The sequence below is a fragment of the Xiphophorus hellerii genome, chromosome 18 (assembly GCF_003331165.1).
Source record: "Xiphophorus hellerii strain 12219 chromosome 18, Xiphophorus_hellerii-4.1, whole genome shotgun sequence".
NCBI classification, from domain to species: domain Eukaryota; kingdom Metazoa; phylum Chordata; class Actinopteri; order Cyprinodontiformes; family Poeciliidae; genus Xiphophorus; species Xiphophorus hellerii.
In genome coordinates, this window is record NC_045689.1 from 526204 (window position 1) to 552689 (window position 26486).

The 26486-nt window shown below is 45.4% G+C and overlaps 2 protein-coding genes and 1 long non-coding RNA gene across 8 annotated transcripts in view; all 3 read left to right on the forward strand.

Moving 5' to 3' along the window:
- Positions 1-203: 203 nt before the first annotated feature.
- clip3 (CAP-GLY domain containing linker protein 3) lies at positions 204-16055 on the forward strand. Of its 2 annotated transcripts, none has more exons than XM_032590832.1 (14): positions 204-324; positions 8616-8987; positions 10408-10547; positions 11273-11366; positions 11734-11895; positions 11979-12097; positions 12188-12424; positions 12519-12654; positions 12735-12878; positions 12952-13083; positions 13214-13337; positions 13434-13501; positions 13586-13658; positions 13888-16053. In XM_032590832.1, the coding sequence occupies exons 2-14, from the start codon at positions 8639-8641 to the stop codon at positions 13940-13942; spliced, it is 1833 nt and encodes a 610-aa protein (XP_032446723.1). In that variant the 5' UTR covers positions 204-324; positions 8616-8638; the 3' UTR covers positions 13943-16053. The 2 variants fall into 2 exon arrangements, with proteins under 2 accessions (XP_032446723.1, XP_032446722.1); XM_032590831.1 differs by lacking the exon at positions 204-324 and adding an exon at positions 337-432 and having other exon boundaries at positions 13888-16055.
- On the forward strand, positions 1616-2090 carry LOC116737593 (uncharacterized). Its single transcript, XR_004342861.1, has 2 exons — positions 1616-1720; positions 1889-2090. It is a non-coding gene; the product is annotated as an uncharacterized LOC116737593 (long non-coding RNA).
- Positions 16056-20914: 4859 nt separating the features above from the next.
- LOC116708202 (nesprin-2-like) overlaps positions 20915-26486 on the forward strand; it is a 14925-nt gene continuing 9353 nt past the window's right edge. For 2 of the 5 annotated variants that reach the window (XM_032546036.1, XM_032546037.1), the window contains exons 1-2: positions 20915-21105; positions 21198-21272. In XM_032546036.1, coding sequence (XP_032401927.1) covers positions 21100-21105; positions 21198-21272 — 81 coding nt within the window. In that variant the 5' untranslated portion in view covers positions 20915-21099. The other 3 variants (XM_032546040.1, XM_032546038.1, XM_032546039.1) reach the window with 3 other exon arrangements.

Sequence of the window (26486 nt, forward strand, 5' to 3'; positions counted from 1 at the left end):
AATGCAGCACAGGAATCCCAGAATTCCTTCTGCTCCTTTTCATTCCTAATTTATTTTATTTGTTGCATCAGATTCAGGTTTATTATTGAGCGAATTAAATAAAATGAAATGAAATGAAATTACAGTAGAGATGAAAGTTTCTGCATCCATGTCATGTGAGAGAGAGAGAGAGAGAGAGAGAGAGAGAGAGAGAGAGAGACGGGGGGGGGGGAGGCTGCGCGCGCAGCAGCGGAGCGTCACGGTTGTTTGTGGCGCATCAGCAGCGGAGCGGATCTTCATCATCATCATCAGCATCTTCAGCTTCATCCAGCGGCTTGTTTCCAGGTGAGACTCCGACCTGCGCGGTTCTGGGCGCTCACAGTTTGGTTCGGTCCATGACTGGGCCGGTGCCGCTCGGTACTGGACGGTTCGTGCTGGTCCGTGAGGATGAAGGTGATGAGGAGGAGGAGGAAGGAGGATGAAGGCAGAGTCGCCCTGTTGTTCCGCTGCAGCATCCACAGCAGCAGTTTGGACCGGATCTCCGTCCGAACCGAACATCCTGCCTCCGCTTCGGGCTCTGCGGGCTTTTCAAGCGGCTGCGCAATGTGCGCATGTTTAGTTCCGCTGCGGGGCGTTTCTCTCTTTACTGCGCACATTGATGCAAAACCCGCAAACCGAGGCTCCTGCGGGTCCGGCCTGCTGTTGTTGCGGTTCGGCCTCGTTAGAGCGGCGTTCGGGCGGGAGATGGAGCGGTTTGGCGCTCTTTCTGCCTCAGTCTGCGCCTGTTTGTGCGCTGTTTGGGTTGGATGTAAAATGGAGGCTGGAGGAGGAAGATGCCATGGCCGCCTCAGCTCGGTCGCAGATAGAATTACCCTGTTATGACCAGAACCAACCCTGACATGTTTCACTCCGCTGCTGGTTCCGAACCCGACCAGGTTCTGTTCGGTTCCGGTTCAGGCCAAGGTCAGCGAACCGGTTCGGACGGAGTGAAACCCAGTAGAATCAGTCTGTGACAACATGAAGGTGCGGGTGAAATGTGTTCAGCTGATTATGGGCCTTTGACCTTCGACCCTGTACCAAACTGGTACCAAGCACAGAACTGGACCTTTCCAGACTGTGACAAACCCGTCCCATTCAAAACCCAGGAAAGGTTCTGGTGAGAACAAAAACTCTCCAGGTGTTGGCAGGGCCAAGAACATGCAGCCAATGGGGGGAGAGCGTCCCCTAGTGGTGGCTGCTGTCTGCTAAACATAAAGAAACACAACATGGAAGAACATCAAAGAACACAAGACATGAAAATATTCATTGGTTCTCAAAGGTTTAGTCTTTCAACGGCAGATATAATAAATTCAATTAAATACTGTGTTGTTGTAGCGTCTTAGCTTTAGCTTTAGCTAACATTTTAGCATTTGGATCTAAATGGGTTTTTTTTTCAAACTGAACATTTTGAACTTTAACAGCAGAAACATGGAGGAGCTGATTCAGCAGAACCTTTCCTCCCTGTTGGACCCAGAAGATGCTTGTAATTGTAGCAGTATGTCCTGTGGGCTCTGAACGCACCACACAAGTGCCTGAATTTAATTGGTTGTGGCGCTGTCAGGGCCCTCCCTCACCTGGTAGACATCATGTTTTCCTTCCGGTTCAGACCTCGCTGTTTTAATGCGCGCTTGAACGATGCGCTTAACGACACTTTAATCGCTGATCGAGCCGTCTTGTGGCGGAACCGTGGTGGACTTTCCGGGTGGTGGTGTTGGTGGTGGACTTTCCGGGTGGTGGTGTTGGTGGTGGACTTTCCGGGTGGTGGTGTTGGTGGTGGACTTTCCGGGTGGTGGTGTTGGTGGTGGACTTTCCAGGTGGTGGTGTTGGTGGTGGACTTTCCAGGTGGTGGTGTTGGTGGTGGACTTTCCAGGTGTTGGTACTCTTTCTGGTTTGGTGCATGATTTTCTTTTGTTCTTTTTGTTTGTTTTTGCTGTTTCTTTTGTAGGTCACCTCACTGATTTGCACTGCCATCTTCGAGTTGAGCCATAACTGTTATTTTAATGTGTGACTGGTTTTAAATTAGTATATTTCTGATTGAACAATTGTGTAATAAATAAAATTATTGAATTGGGTGAGATTGTCTCAAGCCTCGTCTGTAGCGGGCCTGTGTGCCTTATGGGTAACTTTTTAAGTAGAATTATTGCAACCTTATATTTATTAAATTAATGATCGTAAATTCAAGTTGCCCATTTGAATCACACTGGTAGCGTCACATAATGTTTCTCTGATGACGGCAGCAGACAGCGCATCACTTCCTGTCATGTCTTCAGCTGGGAGCCATTTTCCCTCCTGGACTCTGCAGATGAACATTTTGATGAGGCAACAGCAATATGACACCATAAGAAATTAAAATGATTATTTTACATAATGACGCCCTTTAGGTTGAGAGAAGTCCGATTTGACTCCATCAGAACCGGGTCTGAGGAACCCAGAACCAGGTGAGGATCTGATGTCAGGTTGCCACAGAAACCTGCATCCTCTCTGGCTCGACCTCAGCAGAGTCCTGGTTCTGTGAGGTTCTTCAGGCGCTGGTTCGGATCAGAACCGCCCCAGCCAGGCGGGCCGCAGGCAGGATGGGGTTCCACCTCCAGGTGCGTCTCCATGGTAACGAGTCGTTGCCTGAGTTTAGGGTCAAACTGAAGGGAATGCTGGCTGTCTGGGTTAAAACAAACAGAAATAAAACCACAGAAGAAGACTGCAGGTCAAAGTTCATCTGGATGTTTTTCTCCAGCTGCTGCTGGTTCACTGCCGGTCTCACCAGAATCTCCCAGGATTTTACTGGCTGGTCCAGAACCTTGTGCAGTGACTGCATCACTTCCTGTTTTCAGGGAGGAGCTGAAGCTCAGAGTGAGCGCCACCTGCAGGGACTAAATCCCATCTCATTATTGGTGGGAAACAATGAACAAGGACATTTCTTGAGTGTAATTTTGGGGTTCAGAAAAGTTACAGTGAAATGTAACGTGGTTTAAAAAGTTCTTATTGTGTTCAAGCTGCAGGACCAAAAATGTACAACAAATGTGTGTTTTTGTCAGCAAACAAACTGAGAAGTCAAACTAAGATCTAAATGTTTAGATCTGATTTGGTTCCGAGTCACTGATTTAATCTCTGCTACACCTTTACAAAAATTAAGATTCTAAATAAAAACAAGTTTTAATGAGTGACTCCACTTAATAAAATTCCTCATAAACATTGATTTATTGCAGTGGCTCTCAATACAAGTTCTGTGTTATTTAAGTGTGGTTTTAAAGGCTCTACGTTGAAGATGATAAGAAATAAATGCATAGTTTCTTTTTTTACTGCCAGCTGCTCTGCAGTAGCCTCTCTGCTGTGGGCTAGCGCTAACGCTCAGCAACTCCCGTTTCAATCTCTTCTTCTTAATGTAAGAGTTAAAGAGCTAAACGTAATTAGGTATTTGCTGCCTTTAACAAAAAAGCTAAGTCTATCAAACAACGTAGCAGTTTAGCTAGTTTTGGTTTCAGACATAACGAGGCAGTTTATCAAGATTCAGTCAAATTAATGAAATAACAAACTAGTCTGATTTTTTGTTGTTAACGTGTTTCTTCCTATTGAGCAGTGAAAGGAAATAAAATGTGTTTCATGTCTTTTGCTTTAAGTATTTACTTGCTGGAGGCAGGGGCGGAGCTTCGGGGGGAGCTGGGGGCAGCGGGCCCCCGGACCGGGCCTAGAGGGGGCCCGGATGGGAGACAGAATGGACCTTACGACAGGGGCCGCTTTTCATTGGCTGATGCCCATTCTACATGGTCACGTGTGTGGCCGTCTCACAAACACACTTAGCTTCCCGTTAGCTAAGTACAGCATAATGGCAGAACTGATACAACTTCTACACCTTGAAGCCTGTCTGCTACACAGTCTTACGTTAGCTCAGTGCTTCTCAATTCCAGTCCTCAGGCCCCCCTGCTCTGCATGTTTTAGATGTGCCTCTATACCAGAACAGCTGATTCAAATGATTGCATGACGTCTTCTGCAGCCACCAAGTACAGCAGAAGCCTGTTAATCACCCAAAGATTCAATCCAGGTGTGTGGCAGAAGGGAAACACCTAAAACATGCAGGGCAGGGGGGCCTGAGGACTGGAATTGAGAAACACTGCGTTAGCTAAACAGATCAATATGCAATGTGTCTGTATCTGACATACACTAAAGATTTTATTTTAGCAGAAAAGGTTTTGGACTAAACTGTTACTCATGTTAGCCACTCTAGCACCAAGTACAGTGTATCAGGTCTAGGCACATTCAAACATTTCAACAAACCACAGGAATCACCCACTGATTTCAAAAGTAGCCTACAAAACGATGAATGCCCGACTTACCCAGCCTGGCAAGAACAACAGGTATCAGTGATCTTGTCCACAGCTACATCGATGTAGAGGGTGTGGATCTGCCGTTTTCCTCATGGAGCAAAAGCATTTTGCTGTGATGCTCAATGTTGGAGGCGTCGCGAGGCTCAAACACCTTGATCTCATCCAACAAGGATGACATGAACTTGTTGGTTCCTCTGTATTGTAGCAGCTGATATATTGTGAAGATCCTGTAGAAATGATGCACTAATGGAGTCAGAAATACCCTGCAGAGAATCAGTCCAAGTGGAAGACGCCATGTTTACATAGAAACAACGCGCCGCCAGGCTTTGTTTGTGAGACTTGCGGCCACGTGGGATTTTCTAGGCCGGTTGTGGGCGGAGCTTGGTAAGGTCCATATGACTTCAGGGATCCAAGCCTTTGATGTATGTAGGATTATAAAACATGGAGTCCCAGCAGATTATATAGCAGATTATATAGCAGGCTGCCCCAGTCATTGTTGACTCATGGTTGCTAAAAACTTTACCAGACCGACTGATTTTAGTGACATAGTGTAAAATATTGAATAAAATGTTGGGCTATATGACTGGCTTTATTTACATTTAACTTTATGACACACAAAATTACAAGTGGACCGTCCATATTGTCTCCAAGTGTATTCTGGGTAAAGCTTGTCACCAGCCCTCCGTCATCATCAGTCACTTGGCAACAGATGGCAAACTAGCTAGAGCAGGGGTTTTCAAAGTATGAAAGGGTGAGCCCCCCTCCAAGGAGCACAATTATCTGGAGCTAAAAGAGCGTGCTGTATGAAAGAGCGGAGGCATACAAAGGAAAAAACAATTACGCACGCTATGCGCAAGACAGCAAGCAGATAGCTTCTTTTCCGGTTTATTTTTTCCCTCGCACCGCGCCTCCCCTAAAGTGCTCTGGCGCCCCCTAGGGGAGGCGCGCCTCACACTTTAAAAGCCGCCGAGCTAGAGCATTTCTACAGACCACGTTAACATGAGTGGAGCTCATGGAGCGGCAAAGTGAAAAGGATGGAAATCAGAGAGCAAGGAAAAGCCAAAAACTGGACGCATAATTTGTTCCTGGTCTTGAAGATGAACCATTCAGACCCGCCAAAACTGGCAGCCCAGCGAAGGAGCCGGACTGGTTACAGGTAGCAACTGTGACATTATTCACAGAGTGAGTTAACTGTAGACTGATTGTAAACTGGATCAGCCCAGCCGTCTAGTTTACATCCCCTTTTCTCTCTGTCGGTGGTCCAGCAGTGACGTCAGGGACTGAAGGCTGAGTTCTGGTCGGGTTCAGCGGTTTTGAGCCAAGACAGCAGCATGGCGTCTATAGTTCAGGTTTCCATTGGAGAATCTTCCAGATCGTCCAGTTTGTGTGAACGGCGGCGCGCGCGCGATCCGCGCCGAGTTACAAACATCCAGAGGAGCACGAGCTTCTGTGACACGCTGCGCATGCGCCGCAAGCCTCTGTGGTTCCCACTTCAACGCGCTGCTGCGTGCTCTGTTCAACACGTCAACAATAAACCTAGCTTTTAGCTTCAGCAGTTGCTAGCTGCTCCAGGCTCTGAGTAGAAATTGATAAAGTGTTAAAATGATCCGAACCCATCCGCGGTTCTGAACTGATTTGAATTTGTGTTGTTTCATCATTAGTGACCAGCAGCCTGATGTTTCTGTTGTTCTCTTGGTTTGTTGAACTTCATGTCAGATGGATTTCAGAATGGACCTTACCAAGCTCCGCCCACAACCGACCCACGTGACCGCAAGTCTCACAAACAAAGCCTGGTGGCGTGTTGTTTCTATGAAAACATGACTGATTAGTGCATCATTTCTACCGGATTTCCACAATATATCAGCTACTAAATGGACAGAGGAACTAACAAGTTCATGTCATCGTCTGGGAGCAGGTTACTGGTTTCTCAGTCACAAGCTGGTTGCAAACCTGAGGCCAGCAGGTGTCAGTCAGTTATGGTAGATCTGAACTTTGACCTCAATATGAGAAGCTACAGACTGATAGGAGGAACCAAAGAGCTCTGTAAAGGTAAAGGCAAATCTTCTGAAGCTGGGATATAATTCATTTAATTTCACATAATTACCGCGGTAGAAGCCATTTGTTTGTTAAAATTTGATGAAATATATTTGTTCTGTTTGATGTTTGTTGTGAATGACGTAAACTCACAAACGAACGAGGTAATTAGTCCAACGTTTAGAAACTACAGCGGCTGTAATGAGCCACAGCAAAGGGAAACAAAGGTAAAATAACCTGAACAGGTGATCAACTCAAAACCACTCCTACCTTTTTACTCTCTCTCTCTCTTTGTAGTTTAAGCACACCTGCTACCGTGGCAACCGCCTGCGCCCCGCAAGACGAGCAAAGATTAGTTAAAAACATAACATTCAGTCCGTTACGGTATCAAGTTTCCAGGCTTGATATTTATTTCTCGATTATTAATCAGCGCTTCCCTGAACACAGCGATGGTTGATTGACTAGCTGTACTTGGTGCTAACGTGGCTAACACGAGTAACAGTTTAGTCCAAAGCCTTTTCTGCTAAAATAAAATCTTTAGTGTATGTCAGATACAGACACATTGCATATTGATCTGTTTAGCTAACGTCAGACTGTGTAGCAGACAGGCTTCAAGGTGTAGAAGTTGTATCAGTTCAGCCGTTATGCTGTACTTAGCTAACGGGAAGCTAAGTGTGTTTGTGAGACGGCCACGTAGAATGGGCATCAGCCAATGAAAAGCGGCCGCTGTGGTGAGGTCCATGACATAGTCGCTCTCTGTGGTGGTGAGACTTGTAAGATCCGCTGTTGCGGGCATGTCTATGTTGTAAAGTTAAATTATTATGAGCTTTATGATTTGGGTATAAAGGGCCGGTCATTAGCCCGGCCCAACGCTGACTTGTTCCGCTAGTGACTGGAGGGTTTATGTTTGTGCTGCAGAGCCACAGCTAACAGTTAGCTAGCTGCTAGCTCCTCTCTTCAGCGGTTCTAACGGAGCCGGTATCGTTCAGCTGCTGTTGCTCCTCCTACACTTTGGACTGAACCATTGTTCTAACAATGGGGGGATCTAAAAATATATTCTTGTTCTTTTCTTAGACGAAAGGCGAATTTATTTTGTTTTTTGTTTCTTTTGTCTTTTTATATTGATATTGTTTAAATACAAGGGTTTCCTTCATGATTTCTTTGGGGGGGCAATTATAGACTTTTTCCGGTCCGGTCTGGTCTGGTCCGGTCCGTTCCGGTCCGTCAGCACATAATGATGGACGGCGCCAGCTGCTTCTTCTGTCTCTGCAAATACAAACTGGATCTCAGCCCTGATCTGGGTCAGAACCAGAACTAGAAAACGGCCTGTTAAAGACGGTTCTGTTGGGTCAGAACCAGAACCAGCCTGGTTCTGTGACCTGGTTTTGATGAGACAAACTATCATTACTCCACCGTGAGTTTGTGTACTATGAGTTTGTTCTGATTTGTTCAGGTTCTTCCAAACATGACCTTTAACCTTTGACCTGCTGGTGGAAGCCTGTAGACACAGAGATGGAGGTCATTTCTCTGAGCTTCCTGTTCTGACCTCTGACCTCCGCTGGGACGTCCGCTCCTGGGAAGATTGGCAGCTGTTTGGAGATGACCTTTGACCCTTCCTGTACACTTTGTGCTTCAGGAAGTGATTCTTTGGAACAAAGTGGCTTTGGTTAGGACATCAGGAGATGTTAAACTGTTTACTGTTCTGCAGCAATGCATTCTGGGTAAAGAATAAATGTCATTTGCTTCACTGCTGTAGAACGTGAGGAAACAGTCTGTAAACAGTCATTTCAAAATAAGAGCATCTAAACGTCTAACTACTGGAAAACTTCAACACAGATGTTGAGCTTTACTCAACTGACAGTTTAGAAAACAAATATATTAGCACTTTAGAAATGACCAGAAAAGAATTTAGAGGAAGCTAAGTGCGCTAAAGTTAACAAAGAAGCTAAAGCGATGAAGTTCTTCATTACTTGTAAGGTAACTTTATTTATAAAGCACATTTTGAGCAACATGGCCGTTCAAAGTTCATGTGTTTTTGTTGATCTTGGATGTCAGTGAATCCACCTGCACAGATAAAGGTGAAATAAAATAAGTTAAAAGTTAGCTCCACTGCTAGCATCTGCATGATGCTGGTTGTTCTCTGAAAAATCTCTGGGACCAGAACCAGAAATCAGACACAGGGGTTTCATTTGGGGTGTCAGAGTAAAGGGGCTGAATTCTGTGCATGCTCTGTGTCTTCGCCAGGTCCGGCTGCAGCGCCCTTCATCATGACTAAAGAGGAAAACATGCAGGAGCAGGAGAAGGAGAGACAGGACCACGAGGAGCAGGAGGAGGCCCGGGTTCAGAGGGAGGAGGACGAGGAGCTGACCGAGGAAGAGGAGGACGAGGAAGAGGAGGAATATGAGCTAGAAGAGGAGAGGACAGAGGTGGAGAACGAGGAGGAGCAGGAGGAGGAGCGTGAGGAGCGAGAAGAGCAGGAGGAGCAGGAGGAAGAAGAGGCTCCTCCAGCTGAACCAGCGGCTGAGCCGGTTCCTGAGAACCAGAGTCCGGTTCAGGAGCCGGCCCGCCGGGCCATGGTCCACCCGTCGGCCCAGGCACCGCTGCCCAAAGACTACGGTACGTCGGACCTCCTTAAACCAGCGCACAATACTGGAGGTCGGGAAGGTGACTGGTTCTGATCAACTGACGGTTCTGACTCTGATTAATTGATGGGGCCGACCCGGTAGATGGCACAGAGTCAAAATATTAACCAATCACGAACCTGGTTGGTTCCGAGTCTGAACCAGAACCAACCAAAGGAATCCCGGTTCTGTAAAAAACTAATCACTACTGCCCCCACACCTTCCTGCAGGGTACTGCAGCTATCAGTCAATAAACCAATCAAGTTTATTTGTATGGCACATTTCAGCAACAAAGTCATAGAAACACAGTCAATAACTGTCAAGTACAAAATCGCTACACATCATAATGTTGATTAATGTTTGGCGTATTTCCATCAGATGTTACCAGAGTTATGATTGGCTGATGATCTGATGGTGTGGCGAGCTGCCTAACCTTCGTCCTAGACTCCAGGAGGAGGTGATATCATCAATCGGCGTGCTGCCATCATTAGCGCTGTCATCATTTGTTGGTGCAGCGGTGACTCAAACTCACCAGACGAGATTTTCAAATTACTACAAAAATAGAATTTATGCTGCAAATTTCCTGCATTTTTACTGATTTTGCCACAACTGGGCTTTCTTTTCCTGATTTCTTGAATCTGTCCAGGCCTCAGGACTGAACTTTAACTATGCCTGGTTGGCAGGGAAACATTCAAGGCTTTTGAACATTTGTATTGAGCTTTCATAGTTGATGTTGACGCAGTATTGTCTGAAAATGAGAGTGATTGGGTAAATACTGGTACAGATGAACCTGCTCTGCTAGAGCCTAACAAAACGTCCAACTGGACTGGAAGGTGACGAGTTACAGAGCTTCAGATTCTGATTACCAGGAAGGCCAATGAGCAAGACGCAGACGGTATGACTGCCATGCTTCCGTTATTGTGAAATTAATGCGTGAACTATAAACCAGGCTTCCCCGTCTCCCAGGTAATATTGATAGCGTAGGCCATGATGGTGAAGTAGCCCAATGTGCAAATACACTTCCCGCCATCAGCCATTTTAACGATTCTTTCTGAAGTTCTTATGTATCGTCCGTCACTAGGTCGCCTTTAACGTTCCTTCAGGAAAACCAAAATTGTTCCAAAGAAAAGACAGAAGAGGAGCTGGAGCTGCTTCTGTTAGCAACAGGCTAGCAGCTAGCGAGACAGCAGTTACCTGAACGAGGGATATGTCGGTGCTTTATGTTCCAGTTGCTCCTCTGGTCTTTAGTGTGAAGCAGGAAGAGCGGCAGCTTCAGTCCAACTGAACCACACCATCATGATCCAACCGGAGCAGACCTCCTTAGGCTCAATGATACCGACTCTTTCAGAGGCTTTAGCGGTTCTGATCCGGTCTCCCGGTTCTGATTCTGTCTCCTCCCTCTGTTAACTCTGCAGCCTTCACCTTCTTTGACCCAAACGACCCGGCGTGTCAGGAGATCCTGGCTGACCCACGGACCTCCATCCCCGAGCTTTTCGCCATCGTCCGCCAGTGGGTCCCGCAGGTGCAGCATAAGATTGACGTCATCGGAAACGAGGTGAGGACAAACGGTCAGAACCGCAGGAGTTAAGCTGTGGCCAGCTCAGTTTAGCATGGCAGGTATAACACTGAAACATCAGCTGGCTCTGGAACAGAACCGAGGTTCTGCTGATGAGGCCCAGAGAGCAGCCACACAAAATGGCTGCAGGCAGGCCAAGTTTTGAGAGAACTGCAGAGCAGCTGGGCCTCACCAGACCCAACCATGACTCAGCAGGACAAAACATGACTTAGCATGACTTTTGTAGTCTTTGACAGTCTTTTGTAGATTTGAGTTGATAGCAAGATTTCAGTTAATTCCATAAAAATCTCCCGACTCTTCATCCTTCGTGCCTCATCCGTCTGCTTTGAAAATGTCAAAATTCCTGCAAATTTCACAACCAAGCAAATTTCTTGCAGACAAGCAATTCGAGAGGGTGATTTACGCCGCCGTCATGTTTCAGTGGCAATGAAGTTCACCTGTTGCTCCCTGGGTGTCGGCCCTTCAGAGACGGGAAGGAGCTCAGGGATCTGCTGCTTCTCCACTTCAATGGGAGTCAGTTAGGGTCAGGATGGACACTGGCAAGACCTTCCTGGAGGGGCTGTGGTTCTCATCTGATCTGGGAACGCCTTGGAATACGGACGGACGACTGACCTTTCCTTGTTTCAGTTATTGTGAATGTCAGGTGTCTTCAGGTGTCCTCCCAGTCAGCAGGACACGACTAACTCAGTGTTTGTGTCTCCCAGATCCTGAAGCGCGGTTGCCATGTGAACGACCGAGACGGTTTGACTGACATGACGCTGCTTCACTACAGCTGTAAGGCTGGAGCTCATGGAGTTGGTGAGTTATTCTTCAACCTTCATCGTTCTTCTTCTGTGGTCATGAAAGGACTGCTGGTAGAGACCCAGAATGATCACCACTGGTTCCTGGAGGCCAGAGGAGAGGCGTTAAGAGTTTCAGGAGAATCAGGTGTTTCAGGTCTGATCCTCACCTCCAGTCACAGAAGATCAGAAACAGATCCACGTCCTCAGAGTAGATAACATGATCGTGAAGCAAACTAGACACAGGTGCTAGGTTTTTCTTGCATGATTGAATTTCCAATCCGATGTTAGGACCATGTTTGTGCAGTAATGTGAGTAAAAGCTTCCCCCAGGTGGTGGCGGTCCTCCACCAGAGCAGCTTTCAGTTTGGACCTCCCTGTGTCCAGGCGACCCGGCGGCGGCGCTGCGGCTCACCAGTCAGCTGATGTCTTTGGGCGCCGATGTCAGTCTGCGGAGCCGGTGGACCAACATGAACGCGCTGCACTACGCTGCCTACTTTGACGTCCCAGAGCTGATCCGAGTCCTGCTCAAAGCCGCCAGACCCAGAGGTGAGTGTGAGTCGTCCCACGAGATTATTACTCACCCACAGAGTCCGGGAGATGAGGTCAGCTTCTTCTTCTTCTCTCTTCAGTGCTGAACTCCACATGCAGTGACTTCCACTACGGCACGGCTCTCCACATCGCCGCCTCCAACCTCTGCCTGAGTGCAGTGAAATGTCTGCTGGAGCACGGAGCCAACCCCACCGTCAGGGTAAACTCTGCCTCACCTTCCCGTGCTTGATGACCAGCGTCTTCCTGCGGAGCTGCAGCTCAGACCGGTCCGGTCTCATTGTTTCTGCAGAATGATAAGGGCCAGGTTCCAGGTGAGGTGGTTCCGGACCCGATGGACATGAGCCTGGACAAAGCCGAGGCGGCCATGGTGGCCAAAGACCTGAAGCAGCTGCTGCTGGACGCCGTGCCGCTCAGCTGTAACCTCCCCAAGGCCACGCTGCCCAACTACGACAACATTCCCGGAAACCTGATGCTGGCAGCGCTGGGGCTGAAGCTGGGTGACCGTGTGGTTCTGGACGACCTGAAGGTAGTCCCACACTGGTTCCTCTGGTTCCTTATTTCCTCCTCCATCAGCCACTTTGAGGTTCACTCATTCCAGAACCCTTTTGTCTCCACCTCAGACCGGAACCCTGCGGTTCTGTGGAACCACGGAGTTCGCCAGCGGTCAGTGGGTCGGGGTGGAGCTGGACGAGCCAGAGGGGAAGAACGACGGCAGCGTGGGCGGAGTCCGCTACTTCATCTGTCCTCCGAAGCTTGGTAAGCAGCGAGCTTCCTGGACCCGGTTCTGGTTCTAATGGACCAGAACTCTTCATGTTTTCTTCTGTTTGGACCTTCAGGTATTTTTGCTCCGGTTTCAAAGATTTCCAAAGCTGTGGATCCGACTCCGTCCTCGGTCACCTCCACCCCCAGAACCCCCCGCATGGACCTGGCCTCCCGCCTGGCTGGGAGGACCAAGAAGGAGAAGAAGGAGAAGGAGAAAGGTGAGGGACCAGCAGGTCTGACTGGGTTCTGGTTCTGGTGGAGAGCTGACTGAGCTGGTTGGTTTGTTCTCAGCCCAAAAGAAGAAGACATCCGTGGCTAGTCTGGACCCGGAGGGGACAAACGTGGAGGTGGGGGACCAGGTTCTGGTGGCGGGTCAGAAACTCGGCATCGTTCGCTTCTACGGGAAGACGGACTTTGCTCCAGGTCAGTTCTGGTTCTGGAAGCTCCAGTCAGTTCAGTAGTCTGGACCAACCAGTACATTGAAACAGAGGTCCAGATGAAGTGAAGAGGAGGTGATGTTCTGGTCTGACCCGGTCTCTCTGGCGTCCCTCAGGGTTCTGGTTTGGTGTAGAGTTGGACCAGCCCACTGGGAAACACGACGGCTCGGTGTTCGGGGTCCGATACTTCAGCTGCCTGCCCAAATATGGAGTGTTTGCTCCGCCCTCCCGGGTCCAGAGGTAGGACTGTCTGACAGAACCCAGTGTTGCTCGTTGTAATAAGGCAGGCCTGGTTCTGGAGGGAGAGTGACGTTTGGGTCGTTGTTGGTTGCTCAGGATCGGAGGACCTAAAGAAGGCTCCCAGAACGACGGCTCCATGGTGAAGAAGGTTCATCAAGTCTCCAGTAAGTTCTGCTCAGATTGCTAGAAACAGAAAAGTTCTGGTCCGACTCGGGCGAACAGAACCTGACCCGTTTGTTTCCCTGCAGTGTCACAGCCAAAAAGGAACTTCCACACCATGCGATCTCCTAAAGATCTGACCTCCGAGAGCTCCATATCCAGGTGAGAAGTAGTCTGACCAGCATGGGTCAAAGGTCATTTCTGGGTCAGCAGCTTATCATCTCAGAACCGTTACGGTTTGGTCAGATCCAGCTGTTTGGTGCAGACGGACTCCTGACAGCTTTGATTTGAGATGGAAGTGGTTTTGAAGTTATGTGTTTATGGTACCGGGTTCTGTCGGAACCGCAGAACCCGGATGGATACACTAGAACCTCTCCTCTCGCCGCTGCAGGTTGCTGTTCTGCTGCTGGTTTCCGTGGATGCTCCGTGCTGAGATGCAGTCCTAACCACCGCTCCGATCTCTACGTTCTCTCCATCGTTCCGTCCCTGAACGCCTGGTGGTGAAGCCCCGCCCGCTGTCTTCTTCTTCTCCTGGTTTAGCCGTTCTATAGCAAAATCTATAGTGCCTTGTATCTGATTAACCGAGTCCAAGCTAACGCTCTGAAATCTGCCCTGCCTCTCTGGCGCCACCTAGTGTCCGGAACAGTCAGCGCGTCTGTTTCTGCCTCATGGTTCTGTTTCACTGCAATCAGCTGGGAGGATCGCTTTGACCCAACAGTTCAGAACCAGAGCCTGGCTCTGGACGGGTTTCTGTTGTGCGGTGATGATGTCAGACCCAGTCGGCTGCTGATTGGGTGAGATCCAGAACTTTGTTTACCCACCATGTGTTCCTCTAATGTCCTCCATGTTTAACCAGGAAACAGGGTTGGTCATCTGCACTGCTCCGTTTTTACCTCAGCGTTTAGATTTTACAGATAAATTCAGCTAAATCCCCAACAAACCAACAAGTTTCACACACAGCAGCTGAACAGTAAAAATCATTTCATAATCAAAAATATTTTAGAATCTTAAAGACGATCAGAATAAAACACAAAATGCAGTTTGATCCATCTGCAACCTTTTACATAAACCTTTTATTTATACTTGCTTTTATATTTCAGAATGTTTGGCAAAATTTAAATTATGCTGCCTTATAATAAGATATTCATGTCATGCCTCAGTAAATACCAGAAGGTTCTCAATGAAATGCTTCATTTTAGTTCTGGTTCATCTAATCCCCCCATTCCTTCAATTTCCTTAGTGACTCATGAAGCTAATTTAATTATAAAATCATGTCTGAAATGAAAATGATCAGGCTTCTGCCACCAGGAACCTTCAAACTGGATCAACTGCAGGATTTAACTCAAAATGAGATAACGGGCAGTGAAACGGTGCCGACTGGATAAATATCAGCTTTGGGTTGATGGATGCAAAGAGCAGCTGCACACTAACTGTCAGTTTTTATTCCACCAAAACTCCTTGAACATTTGGCCTCAGACTTTCCTGCATAACTGAAGCTCTGGCCTCAGATCTCACCGCATGCAGACGACTCACTGCTTTTCCTTTGTTTTGATCCTCACCAGACCTTTACAACCTGAAGTTGATCCAGACAGTGCAGATTTTTCCTGTTTCTATTCCACCCAAATGAGAGGTTTCTCCAGAGCGCAGCTTTTGTTGCTAGCGGTGTAAAAGCTAGCGCTCCACAGACTCTGGATCTGCTAACTCTGTCGTCTCAGCTAAGCGTTGCCGTTTGTGGGCCACAGTGATGGTGGAAGTTTGTCTTTGTACAGTAAATGTGGAGTTACAGTTCGGTCAATGTGTTGCAGTGAAGCCACTTCACTGTCAACTTTGTAAACGTGGACTTTCCCTGGTTTGGCCACCAGGTGTCACTATAATCCCCATTTAGCCTGAATTCTTTGCATAACTATTTATTTGCAGCTTACAACCAGGTCAGACTGGTTTTGACCAGTTCAGACTGGTTTTGACCGGTTCAGACTGGTTTTGACCAGTTCAGACTGGTTTTGACCGGTTCGGTTCTGTAACTACCACCTGTTAACTTCACTTCTTTGCTGTCTGGTTTTAAAAATGCTCATTTCAACATTTTCAAACAGAATTTGCTTCATTAACATCCAACAAGTTCATTCGTCTCTGACGTTGTAAAAACCTTCCAGTGATGGATTCAGTTTTAACATCTCTGTAAATATTGAAACTGAACCAGCAGGAAAGTAAAGCTAGAACGGTCAGAACCTCTGGTTCTGTTCTGGTTCTGTCATCCCTACAGGAACTAACTCAGCTCTGGTGTTTCATTGAGTCTTAATGATCTACAGTGTATAGCCTATATTTTGATAACTTCACTAAGTGTCCCTTTTGTTTTGGTATTTTATGGGTTGTGTGTTCGGTTCCAGCCAGTGTGAGTGGGTCGGACCAGTTGGATAAACTCACTGCATGCTCTCTGTCTGTAACCTCCCTCAGTATTTTCTGATTGTTGCGTTTTCAGACTGTATCTTCCTCTCATCAGCATGAAAATGCTTCAAATATTAATAACTATCAATATAATAAAGATTTGATGTTTTTCTAATGTTTCTGTGTCTTCTGGTCCTTACCACCATGTTTCAGCTATAATCACCATTAAAAGGCCGAATCGTTTCTATCAGCGGTGGGCCCTGCTAGCTAAAACATTAGCCATGCTAACCCTACAGCACTAATCCTGCTACAGCGATTCACCAACACGGTATTTAGGGGAAGCTAACGCTACAGTGCTAACTTCTACCATGTGTTATAAAAGATAATTCTGGAAGATATGACAAACTTTTTTCATGGAAAATGTTTGAAAATTACATTATTAAATGAATGGAACAGAAGAATGGGACTTTAGTGACACAGAACTTTGATGTGTTAACTTCTTTATTTACAGTAAATATATACAAAAACCTGCAACATAAAACCAATTTTCAGATTTTTTTAAATTTTCAACTATATATAGGACTCCACATAAAGCCATTAAAAACAAGTTTATATTAATCAATCAATTATACTTTATCAATCCCAAAGGGATAATATTTGCTCTTGAAAGACTACAACCGTCAAGCACCAATTTAATTGTGACATTATAAGTTTCTTTTTTATAACACCCTTTAATATTGTATTTATGTCTTGTTCTCTGCTATCTTTGTTTTTTGTTCCTGTATGTTTCTTATTAGTTATTGGATAAAAATAAAACATGGGAGGAAACAGAACTGCTGTGTAAACAGGCCTCACCCACTTCAAAATAAGAGCATGAATGTTGCAGGTCCCAGGTGAAGGAACAGGTGGGCGGATAAAAATCACCTGTTTTAACAATGATGTTGCACTGGTAGTTCTCATCTGAATTTATTCCAGGTTGTATTAATAAAGTCATTATACTGTACAACTTTGTAAAATTATTGTGATCAAACAATCACACTCAATAGTTAATCTATAGCACAACATCAGCTTATTGTTAGAGCAGGAATTATTACCTTGTAAATTAATACACATTACAGACAGCTGTCTCAAGCATGTGCAATAGTTATCTGAGAAAATTCCCTGAGCAGCTAACCGGGTGCTAATAATCTAACTATAGTGACAACACAAAATAACATAGACCAAATACACAGGATAAATATATGGTGGCATATTGCTATCACGGAGGACAAAAAATCAAGCGCTATCACGTTACAACGTGATAATTATCTTCTTAATTATGTCCAGGAGGTGGCGGTGGTGTGCTTTTCCTGCAGGCATAAAGAAGGCTAGCACAGTGGCTAGCAGCAGTTGGTCTAGTTTTCCTTCATGCTCGATCTAAACATGGAGATAAACCATCAGTAGTATGCGCACTCTGAGCAGGATGCTAAACAGAAGGAAACGTGAGTCCGGTCCTCTGGCTGTGGCGGCGATCCTGACTGACCGCCGGAACCAGGCTGAAGTTGGCTTCAGCAGGAACCAGGCTGAAGTTGGCTTCAGCCGGAAGTTGGCTTCAGCCGGAACCAGGCTGACGTTGGCTTCAGCCGGAAGTTGGCTTCAGCCGGAACCAGGCTGAAGTTGGCTTCAGCAGGAACCAGGCTGACGTTGGCTTCAGCCGGAACCAGGCTGAAGTTGGCTTCAGCCGGAACCAGGCTGACGTTGGCTTCAGCCGGAAGTTGGCTTCAGCCGGAACCAGGCTGACGTTGGCTTCAGCCGGAAGTTGGCTTCAGCCGGAACCAGGCTGACGTTGGCTTCAGCCGGAAGTTGGCTTCAGCCGGAACCAGGCTGAAGTTGGCTTCAGCAGGAACCAGGCTGACGTTGGCTTCAGCCGGAACCAGGCTGAAGTTGGCTTCAGCCGGAACCAGGCTGACGTTGGCTTCAGCCGGAAGTTGGCTTCAGCCGGAACCAGGCTGAAGTTGGCTTCAGCAGGAACCAGGCTGACGTTGGCTTCAGCCGGAACCAGGCTGAAGTTGGCTTCAGCAGGAACCAGGCTGAAGTTGGCTTCAGCCGGAAGTTGGCTTCAGCCGGAACCAGGCTGACGTTGGCTTCAGCAGGAACCAGGCTGAAGTTGGCTTCAGCAGGAACCAGGCTGAAGTTGGCTTCAGCAGGAACCAGGCTGAAGTTGGCTTCAGCTGGAACCAGGCTGAAGTTGGCTTCCGGTTGCAATTTCCGATTCAGGAAATTTCTAAAAGTAAATTATTAGGGAATGAAAGCTTCTTCAATCAAAGCAGAGGCTCAAATGTATTTGCTGAACATGTTCTGTTCAGATTTTTATTGAACAATGCCATAGCTGACAAAAGGATCGGACTGACATTTCCTTCTGCGCAGTCCCATTCTGTTTAGGACAGGGGTGTCCAAAGTCGGTCCTTTAGGGCCGGCATCCTGCATGTTTCAGTTCTCTCCCTGGTTTAACGCACCTGGATCAAATGATGGCTTGTTAGAAGACCTAAGAAGAACACTAACATGCTGAAAAGGTTGTTGCTACCACCAGGGAGAGAACTAAAACGTGCAGGATGCCGGCCCTCAAGGACCGACTTTGGACACCCCTGGTTTAGGATCACACGAAAAGCACACTACCGCCACCTCCTGGACATAAAACTATCACGTTTAAACAAGATAACTATCACATAACGTGATAGCGTTCGAATTTTTTATTTCCTCCGTGACAGCAATATGCTGCCGTATAAATGTCATGACACACTTAGCAGGACAATGTTTTTGCACCGGAGCTCATAAGACCAACTCAGAAAGCACTGAATGTTTAAACTGTCTTCATATGAAAAAGTGACATTTATTTGATAAAATTCCTAAATAAAAAAAATTGAAATATTTCAACATGAAATAAACAATTTTACAATTACAGTGAAAATGAATTGAAGGTTGAAGAAAATAACATATTTTATAGTTAATATTTCCTCTGAAGCTGCACAACATTTACCAGAACCAGGACCAGGACCAGAACCAGAACCAGGACCAGGACCAGAACCAAAGCCAGAACCAGGACCAGGACCAGAACCTGATCAAGACCCAGAGCCAGGACCAGGACCAGGACCAGAACCTGATCAAGACCCAGAACCAGGACCAGAACCAGAACCAGAACCAGGACCAGATTCTTCATGTTTTTATTGTAAAATGGGTTTATTTCGCCGCTGCAGTGAGCCTGTTTGGCCTGCAGGGGGCAGAGCAGGCTGGTAGAGCAGATATGTAATCTCTCTCTCTCTCTCTCCTTCCACTCATCCTTCATTCAGAAGTTTTCCCTCTCTCACCATCACTCCATTGACCGTTAGCACTGATGTATGTAAACTGAGGCTAACTCATATGAGTGTGTGTGGTATGGATGCATGTAAACCCAGGTAAAATGGGAAATGAATGAACCTATGTTTATTTATTATTATTATTATTATTTGATTTAATAACGAGGGTCCATTTGAAAACATGGTAGGAGTTCATAAGTTTCTTCCTTCTCCTTGTAGTACAGAAACATGTTTCCGTTACATTTCTTGTTCTCATGTGATTTTATACTGTTATCATGTTTGAAACAAATAATAAATAAATAAATAAACTTCCTGTTTCCTTCAGAGCAGATAAACATTCAGGATGCTGCTGTTTGTCTGGGACACACACACACACACACACACACACACACACACACACACACCCACACACACACAAGGCGCCGCTCCACTCTGAGTGTCACAAAGCAGCTATAGGTGCAGCGCATGCAGGAGGATGATTGGTGGCTTTCAGGAGCAAGAGGCGCTCTGATTGGCCGGTTTGCGTCACAACAGGAGCTGTGATTGGCCGGTAGGCTGACAGCGGTCGCAACAGAGAGGTCAGGGGGTCATGGGATCACTATAGCTGAGCGAGTCCGACTGGAGAACTCCAGGGGCCTCATGCATGAAGCAGTGTGCGCACAAAAAATGTGCGGCGCCATATTTTACGCACAAGTCGGCGTGTATAAAAGTGTCAACGTTTGTGTAAATATACACACACTTTTTCACTGGTGTGAAAATGTGCAGCAGCCACACAAAGTTTTTCTGTGGACAATAATAAACTACAAAAATGGGGTCATTTCATTCTGACTGAAATTGGATCAGCAGATTAAATCCAACCTGCTGATTAAAAATAATCAACAGGTTTGATTATTGAAGGTGATCAGGTGTGGAGACAATCCCAGGTATATCAGTAGCTGCATCAAGGTGAGCCGCTACCTGAGGAGCTTTGGCTCTGATGGAGAACATGGAGCCATTGATCAGAGATCAGATTGATCTGCTGGTTTCTGAGCGTTTAGATTCATCCAGACTGATCATCCTGGAGCTCTGAGCAGAACTTAAAGCAGGTACCGGTACCGGTACCGGTCCCGCTGCAGCCGCCCGCTATGTGAATGCTCCTTCTGGACATGAAGCATCTAGTATTTACAATAATCGTCCACATTCCCACTCAGAGACTCTCTGACTGTCTGTCTGTCTTTAAATCCGGCTGAACGTTCTGCTGCTCTAACAGCCATTTACAGGATCTCTTCATTTTTTACTTTTTCAATTTGGATTTTTTTTTTCTTTAAAATGTATTTTTATTTTTGTGAGGTGTCATTATGTATCCTCAAAGCACCTTTTAAATAAAATATATAATTATTATTATACTGAATTATTACACACCGAAGCTATGCTACACTAAAGCTAAGCTAAAGTAAAGTGATGCTACACTGAAGCTATGGTACATTGAAGCTATGCTATAGTAAAGCTACATGTTTCTGGGAGCCGCCATGTTGGAATCCTGACCTCCTACTGGACACTGTTTGCTTGGCTGTGATGTCACACCTGGCTGTGATGTCACACTTGGGTCAGGTAAGTGAACACACCTCAGCCTCTGGAGCTCAGTGTTTGCTGAAGGTTTATGATTAACTCTGAGGTTATAATGATGCATTATGGGTATGGGTCAACAGAACCGCTTGATCCTCAGATCAAATATTAATGTCTTCCTGTTTGCTCTCCTGGACTTCCTGTTTGCTTAGAGCTGAACAGCTTCAGGCCGCATTTCGGCTGTTTTTCAGTTTTCTGGAAGTTTGTCCAGATCTGTGTTACATAGAAGCTGAACGCTGCTTGGCTGTGGATCAGAAACGGGACGCGACGGCAGCAGCTCCGTGATGCAGGTGAGTTGCAGCAGGTGTGTGCGTGAGGGGGCGGGGCTTGTGGTCTACCTGGGACAGGTAGCCTCGGGTTTCCTGCATCTCGGTTCTGTCAGCTGTTCGGTTCGGATAGTTCTGTTCAGCTGAGATCTTCAGACGGACCGGCTTCCCGCCGTCAGCTCACCCAGCAGGTAAGCCCTGATGAGGTCACTTCCGTCTCCTTCTCACCTGTTCGGCTCACAGTTTGGACCTTTGGACGCTCCGAACCTGCTGCTTGGTTCCGTGAAACTGCGCATTTAATCCGCGCAGCTCAGGAACCGGTTTCGGTCTGCGCGTGCGTGCGCCAGGTCTGACTCATATATGCGCGCGTGCACGCGGTCATTCATGGACAGAGGATCCAGTGTTTGAGATAGAAACAGGAGACATGCGGTGTGACCTGCTCTTCCTCGCTGTAGGAAAACATCATCATCATCATCATCCTCATCATCAGGTTTTTGACCTGAATAAAGTAAGTTAAACTGTAATAAACTCCTTTTTCAGCTGCATAAAAAGTTCTGCAGATTAAAAACTGGCAGAAATGATCAAATATTGCAAAACAATCACATAAATAAACTAGAAAATTTCTGAAGAAATTTAAATGGGGCCTGCCAAAGTGTGCCCGTTGGTTGGAACCCAGCGTTCTGATGCTAAAAATTAGCAGCAATGCTAAGTTTAGCTAACAAATACAAAATAGCATGTGGAGAATCACAAGAATGTTGACTAACATGTACCTACACCATTCAGTATGTTAAAATTAATGCATAAGCTAATATTAGCCAAAATGCTAATGTTAGCGTGAATGCTGTCAGCATGTGGGGCATCACTAGCATGTTGTCTGTAATTGATTTACTCCATTCAGTATACTAGACATGGCTAATAAGTAAGAAAAATAGGTAAAAGCTTTTTTAGGGAAAAGGCTAATGCCTAGTGGGGGGCAGTGAAATGCTAATGTTTGTGCTAATGTTAACATTAGGTTAGTGCTAATGTCACTAACCTGAGAGAAAAAGATAATGCAGGCTAATATTATTGCACTGCCTATGGCGGTGCACTAACCTGAGAGGGATATTGAGGCTTTTATTTTGAAATTTCAGTAAGCTTCATTTTAAATGGCCACATTAATCCAATGTGTAACAGTGGTTTGGTTATATAAAGTCACATAAAGCCCAAACGAGCAATTATCTGATGTGAAAAATCTGAAGTAGTATTAGCTGAGTATTACTGATTAAATTTTAAAAATTATGTAGCTTTGTATTATTAAAGCTAAAGTTTAATCAGTAATACTTTATAACAAAGTTATGTCAGATCATGATTTCTTGGTTAATGTCAAGTTGTCATAACGAAGACATTTTGAATAATGTCAACTTTGTGTTAAAAGTGTCATGATTTACCGAATGACACTTTATGATAACAGTCATAAATATTCATGAAAACTTCCTCATGTTCATGAGTTCAGGTGTTACTTCATGTTTATGACAGTCTTATTCACAACCCGTCAAATAAAGTGTCACCAACAGCTTCAGCACCAATTGTTAGCAAAACATGTTAGCTTTAGCACAGATGGTTAGCTAAACCTGTTAGCTTTAGCACAGATGGTTGTTGATGAAAAGTAAAAGCGGTTAGCGAACAATATCATAAATAATGTCTGTCTGAGTTCCTCTTTTAATACTTTAAGGAATAAGAAGGAAGTTGTTTTATGAAACTATTTTTGGTTTTCAAAAGTCATAGTTTAAGGCTTTATTAATCAGTTAGTTCCATCAGATTCTGCGTCGCGCTGTGGATCTTCTCTTTTCTCTCTGCAGCCTCCTGCTTCCTGCTTCGCTGGCTTAAAGCTGATCTGGGTCATCAGATCAGGATCTGTTCAAGACTTTCTGACTCTTCTTTCACATTCCACTAAGCTTCAGTAATTATCTCTGGTATTGTTGTTCAGGTTAGGACTGAAATAATGTTGGGCTGTTTAATTTGAAAGCTTTTTAAGGCTCCGTAGTGAGAACTTCGGCCGGCTCATATTTCACCATGGCAGCGTTGTGCTGATTCTTTCTGTTATGATGCAAACGCGGCTCAGCTTACAGCGAGGGAGCCTTCCTGCTGGTTCCTGCTGCGTTTTCACTCTAATGGCTGCCTTTGTGTCGCTGCGGCTCGCTGCTGAATAGATTTCAGTCTTCAGTTTACTTTGCTTCCGTCTGGTTTGACTCGTTTCTTTATGAATATGAAGCATTAATTCTCTCAGCACAGCAGTGTTCAGACCCAGCAGGGTGGAAAAGTTTACATCATCACAGCTTCATTTAAAGTGGCATTTCTTTTATCTTTAACACAAAAAGTCCAGAAATTATGAAACAATATGAACTAATTCAATGTTTGGCTTTTTCTCAGCTGAGTTTTTATTGGACTGAAGTTTCAAAATGAGTCAAACTGGAAGGAAAATGCTGGACTGCTCATGTCGACGTTAAAATGTCCAAACTGGAGGTGGGACTCGATTAAAATGTTTAACAGAGTTCATTTCAAGGTCTGAAATTAATTATTTCCCATTTTAACCAAAGTATAGAAACAAGATAAGCAATATTTTCATATCAAAATTTTCTGCTAAATTATTGAATAAATAAAAGATATTTCTAGTTTTTAATCTTCAGGTTCTTCATCAGATTGGAGCAAAGTTCATCTTTCCAGAGTTTCTCAGATCATTCTCTTTGGAAATGTGGAAATGCTAACATGTAGCTGCTACATGTTAGCATATGTTATGTTATGTTATTTTAGGCTAGCAGAGCTTCTGCTAGGCTAACTGCTTTTAGCACAACTTGAACACAAAAATAGTCTTTTCCAGAATCCAATCAGATCGTTTTGAAGCAGAAATTAAAGCAGCTTCATGCTGCTGTTAGCGGATGAAGCTGTGCGTCAGATTTACTGCTGTACCAGAAACACACCAATAGAAAAGTTCCAGTTTGATTCCTTCTAAGTTTTTGTTTGCTTGTTTTTGTCTTGGATGTTAAATAAAAGGTGAGTTCAGATGTTCAGGTGGAGCCGACTGAAATGATACGTCTCCGTTCTCTCCCTGTGGCTCAGTCTCAGAAATTTAAAGGCTGATTCTGTAAAACTGTAAAAACCTTCCTGAGTCTGTCTCAGTTTATCCTCCCAGCGCTGACATCATCTCATGTCTCCTAGAAGGACAGAGACACTTTTGTTCTCCGTCTCGCTGCTTTTGTTCAGGGAAGACAAAAGACCAACACTGGGGGGCAAATGAGGAAGAAGAGGATGAAGAGGAGGAGGAAGATAGCGAGGAGAGGGACAGACTATAACTTTTAGCCTGCTAAAGCCGAGCTTTAATTAGCAAACGGCTAAAAATGTTCAGAACAGCAGAGGAGTCTCTGCTGCTGCTGCTTGTAACTAAATAAAGTCAAAATGAAAAGTTTTCTTCTTGAAATGTTTCATGATAACCAGAGGAAATTATATTTCATGAATCACTTTTACACTTTAACCTGATGAGTCAGAAAGTCACTAAATAACTTTGATTCAATGAGATTTAACAAAGATCGACTAGATCTAATTAATTCATTATATAATTCATTCACATAATGAATGAATTATATAATTCACCAACAGTCACTTACAATAGCTAGCTGACTGTTGGTGCTGGTAGCAAAGTCTCATTTAGCCTGATGCTAACTGTCTCCATGCTGTTCGCTGGGTCAGCCAACCAGACGCGAGCTGCTGGTCATCAAGGCTTTGGTTGATCTCAAGGTCCAGATCCGACCAGATGGGTCCATCGTGGTCCAGAATCTGGCTGGGTCCAGATGGGTCCCCTTTCTTTATGGTCCACAGTCTCTGCTTGGGTCTCAGACGTTGTCCGCTCTTCCAGCCAAGCTTGAAGCCGTTAGCCGTCAGCGGTTGGAAACGGTAAAATGTCTCTGTGTTTCTGTCAGATGATGTTTGAACGTTTTCTTCTTCTCTCACTGTGGAGCGTTTCTGCATCGCCTGAGTTCACCCTGAAAGCTGCGAGTTTTAATCATTCTGCTTCATTTGGTCTGAAGGTTTTCCCTGCATGGTGAAACCCACCAGGGAGGAAATGACGAATCTTTAGGCTCAATGGCCAGAAAGTGAAATCAAACCCTCAGAGTGTGAAATGCTTTGGAGCGCAGAGAGGAAACGGAACCGAGACCAACAGAAGGCCGGAGACGGAGGACTGGATCAGCAGCTGGAGGGGGGTTCACGTGTTCACATGCTCCACATGGTTCACATGTTCACATGCTCCACATGGTTCACATGCTCCGCATGGTTCACATGCTCCGCATGGTTCAGATGCTCCACATGGTTCTCATGCTCCACATGGTTCACATGTTCACATGTGAACACGCTGGGACAGGATGACCTCCTGGACATGGAGCTGGGTGGAGCGGATCGAGGCTGGAAATGTTTTAGCTCAGAGGTTTTTCATCCGTCCTTCAGTGATAAAGTTTTACTGCAGCAGCGATAAGGAAACGCTGATCCTCCTGTTGGCATGGAAACGGGAGCCGAGCCGAGGATAGATTCTCTGGTTTGGGGTAAAAACCGATCCTGGTTTTGGAAAAATCCTCAAACACTCAGAAATCCCAGCAGAACAAATGAGCTGATAAATGTCGACATCAGAGCAGAATTTGATGCAGAAAAAGATTTTATTCATTTTATTATCAAGGCAGTTCAAAGTGCTTTACATCATAAAAACATCATAAACGCATTGTGCAGTCATTCTGTCTCCAAAACGGATCCAATGCTGAGTAAAAGCAGCGCGTTTGGTTCGGGTACCTGAGTCTTTCCATGCGATCAGAGCTGAACTTTATGACGGTGAAAAGCGGCGCTCCTCCTACACTGAGGTCTGCTGCAGACTGAAATGTCAAGCAGCGTCTGGTGACTTACTTTAACACTGTCATCAGTAATTACTGGACCTTTACCACTTTTTAATTGCTTCACAATTGCCAGACATTATTTTACTAACAGAATTTTTTCAATAATGTCAAAATGGACAAAAATCAGACTGATGCTGATTATTGGCAACATTTTCATAATAAGACCAGATCAGTGTCACACATGTTGACTTTTTAGGCTTAGGGACATCTAGTGGTGAACTGGCATTTTGCAGCCAGTTGAACTCCTTTATGCATAACCTTTGACCTTTCAACCAAATGGACTAAAAGTCAAGCAAAGTAAGCAAATTTCAAGGTCACTTCTTGGTTTGACCACAAACTAATGATACACATATCATTGTGCTAAAGTGCTATACCAACATGGTATTTAGCATTAAACCACTCAGATTGCAGATTTTACATTTTTACTAAATGTTTCCTTTAAATATCTTAAAACTTTTAAACCTGGCATGTCTGCTGTGACCTGTGAGTTAC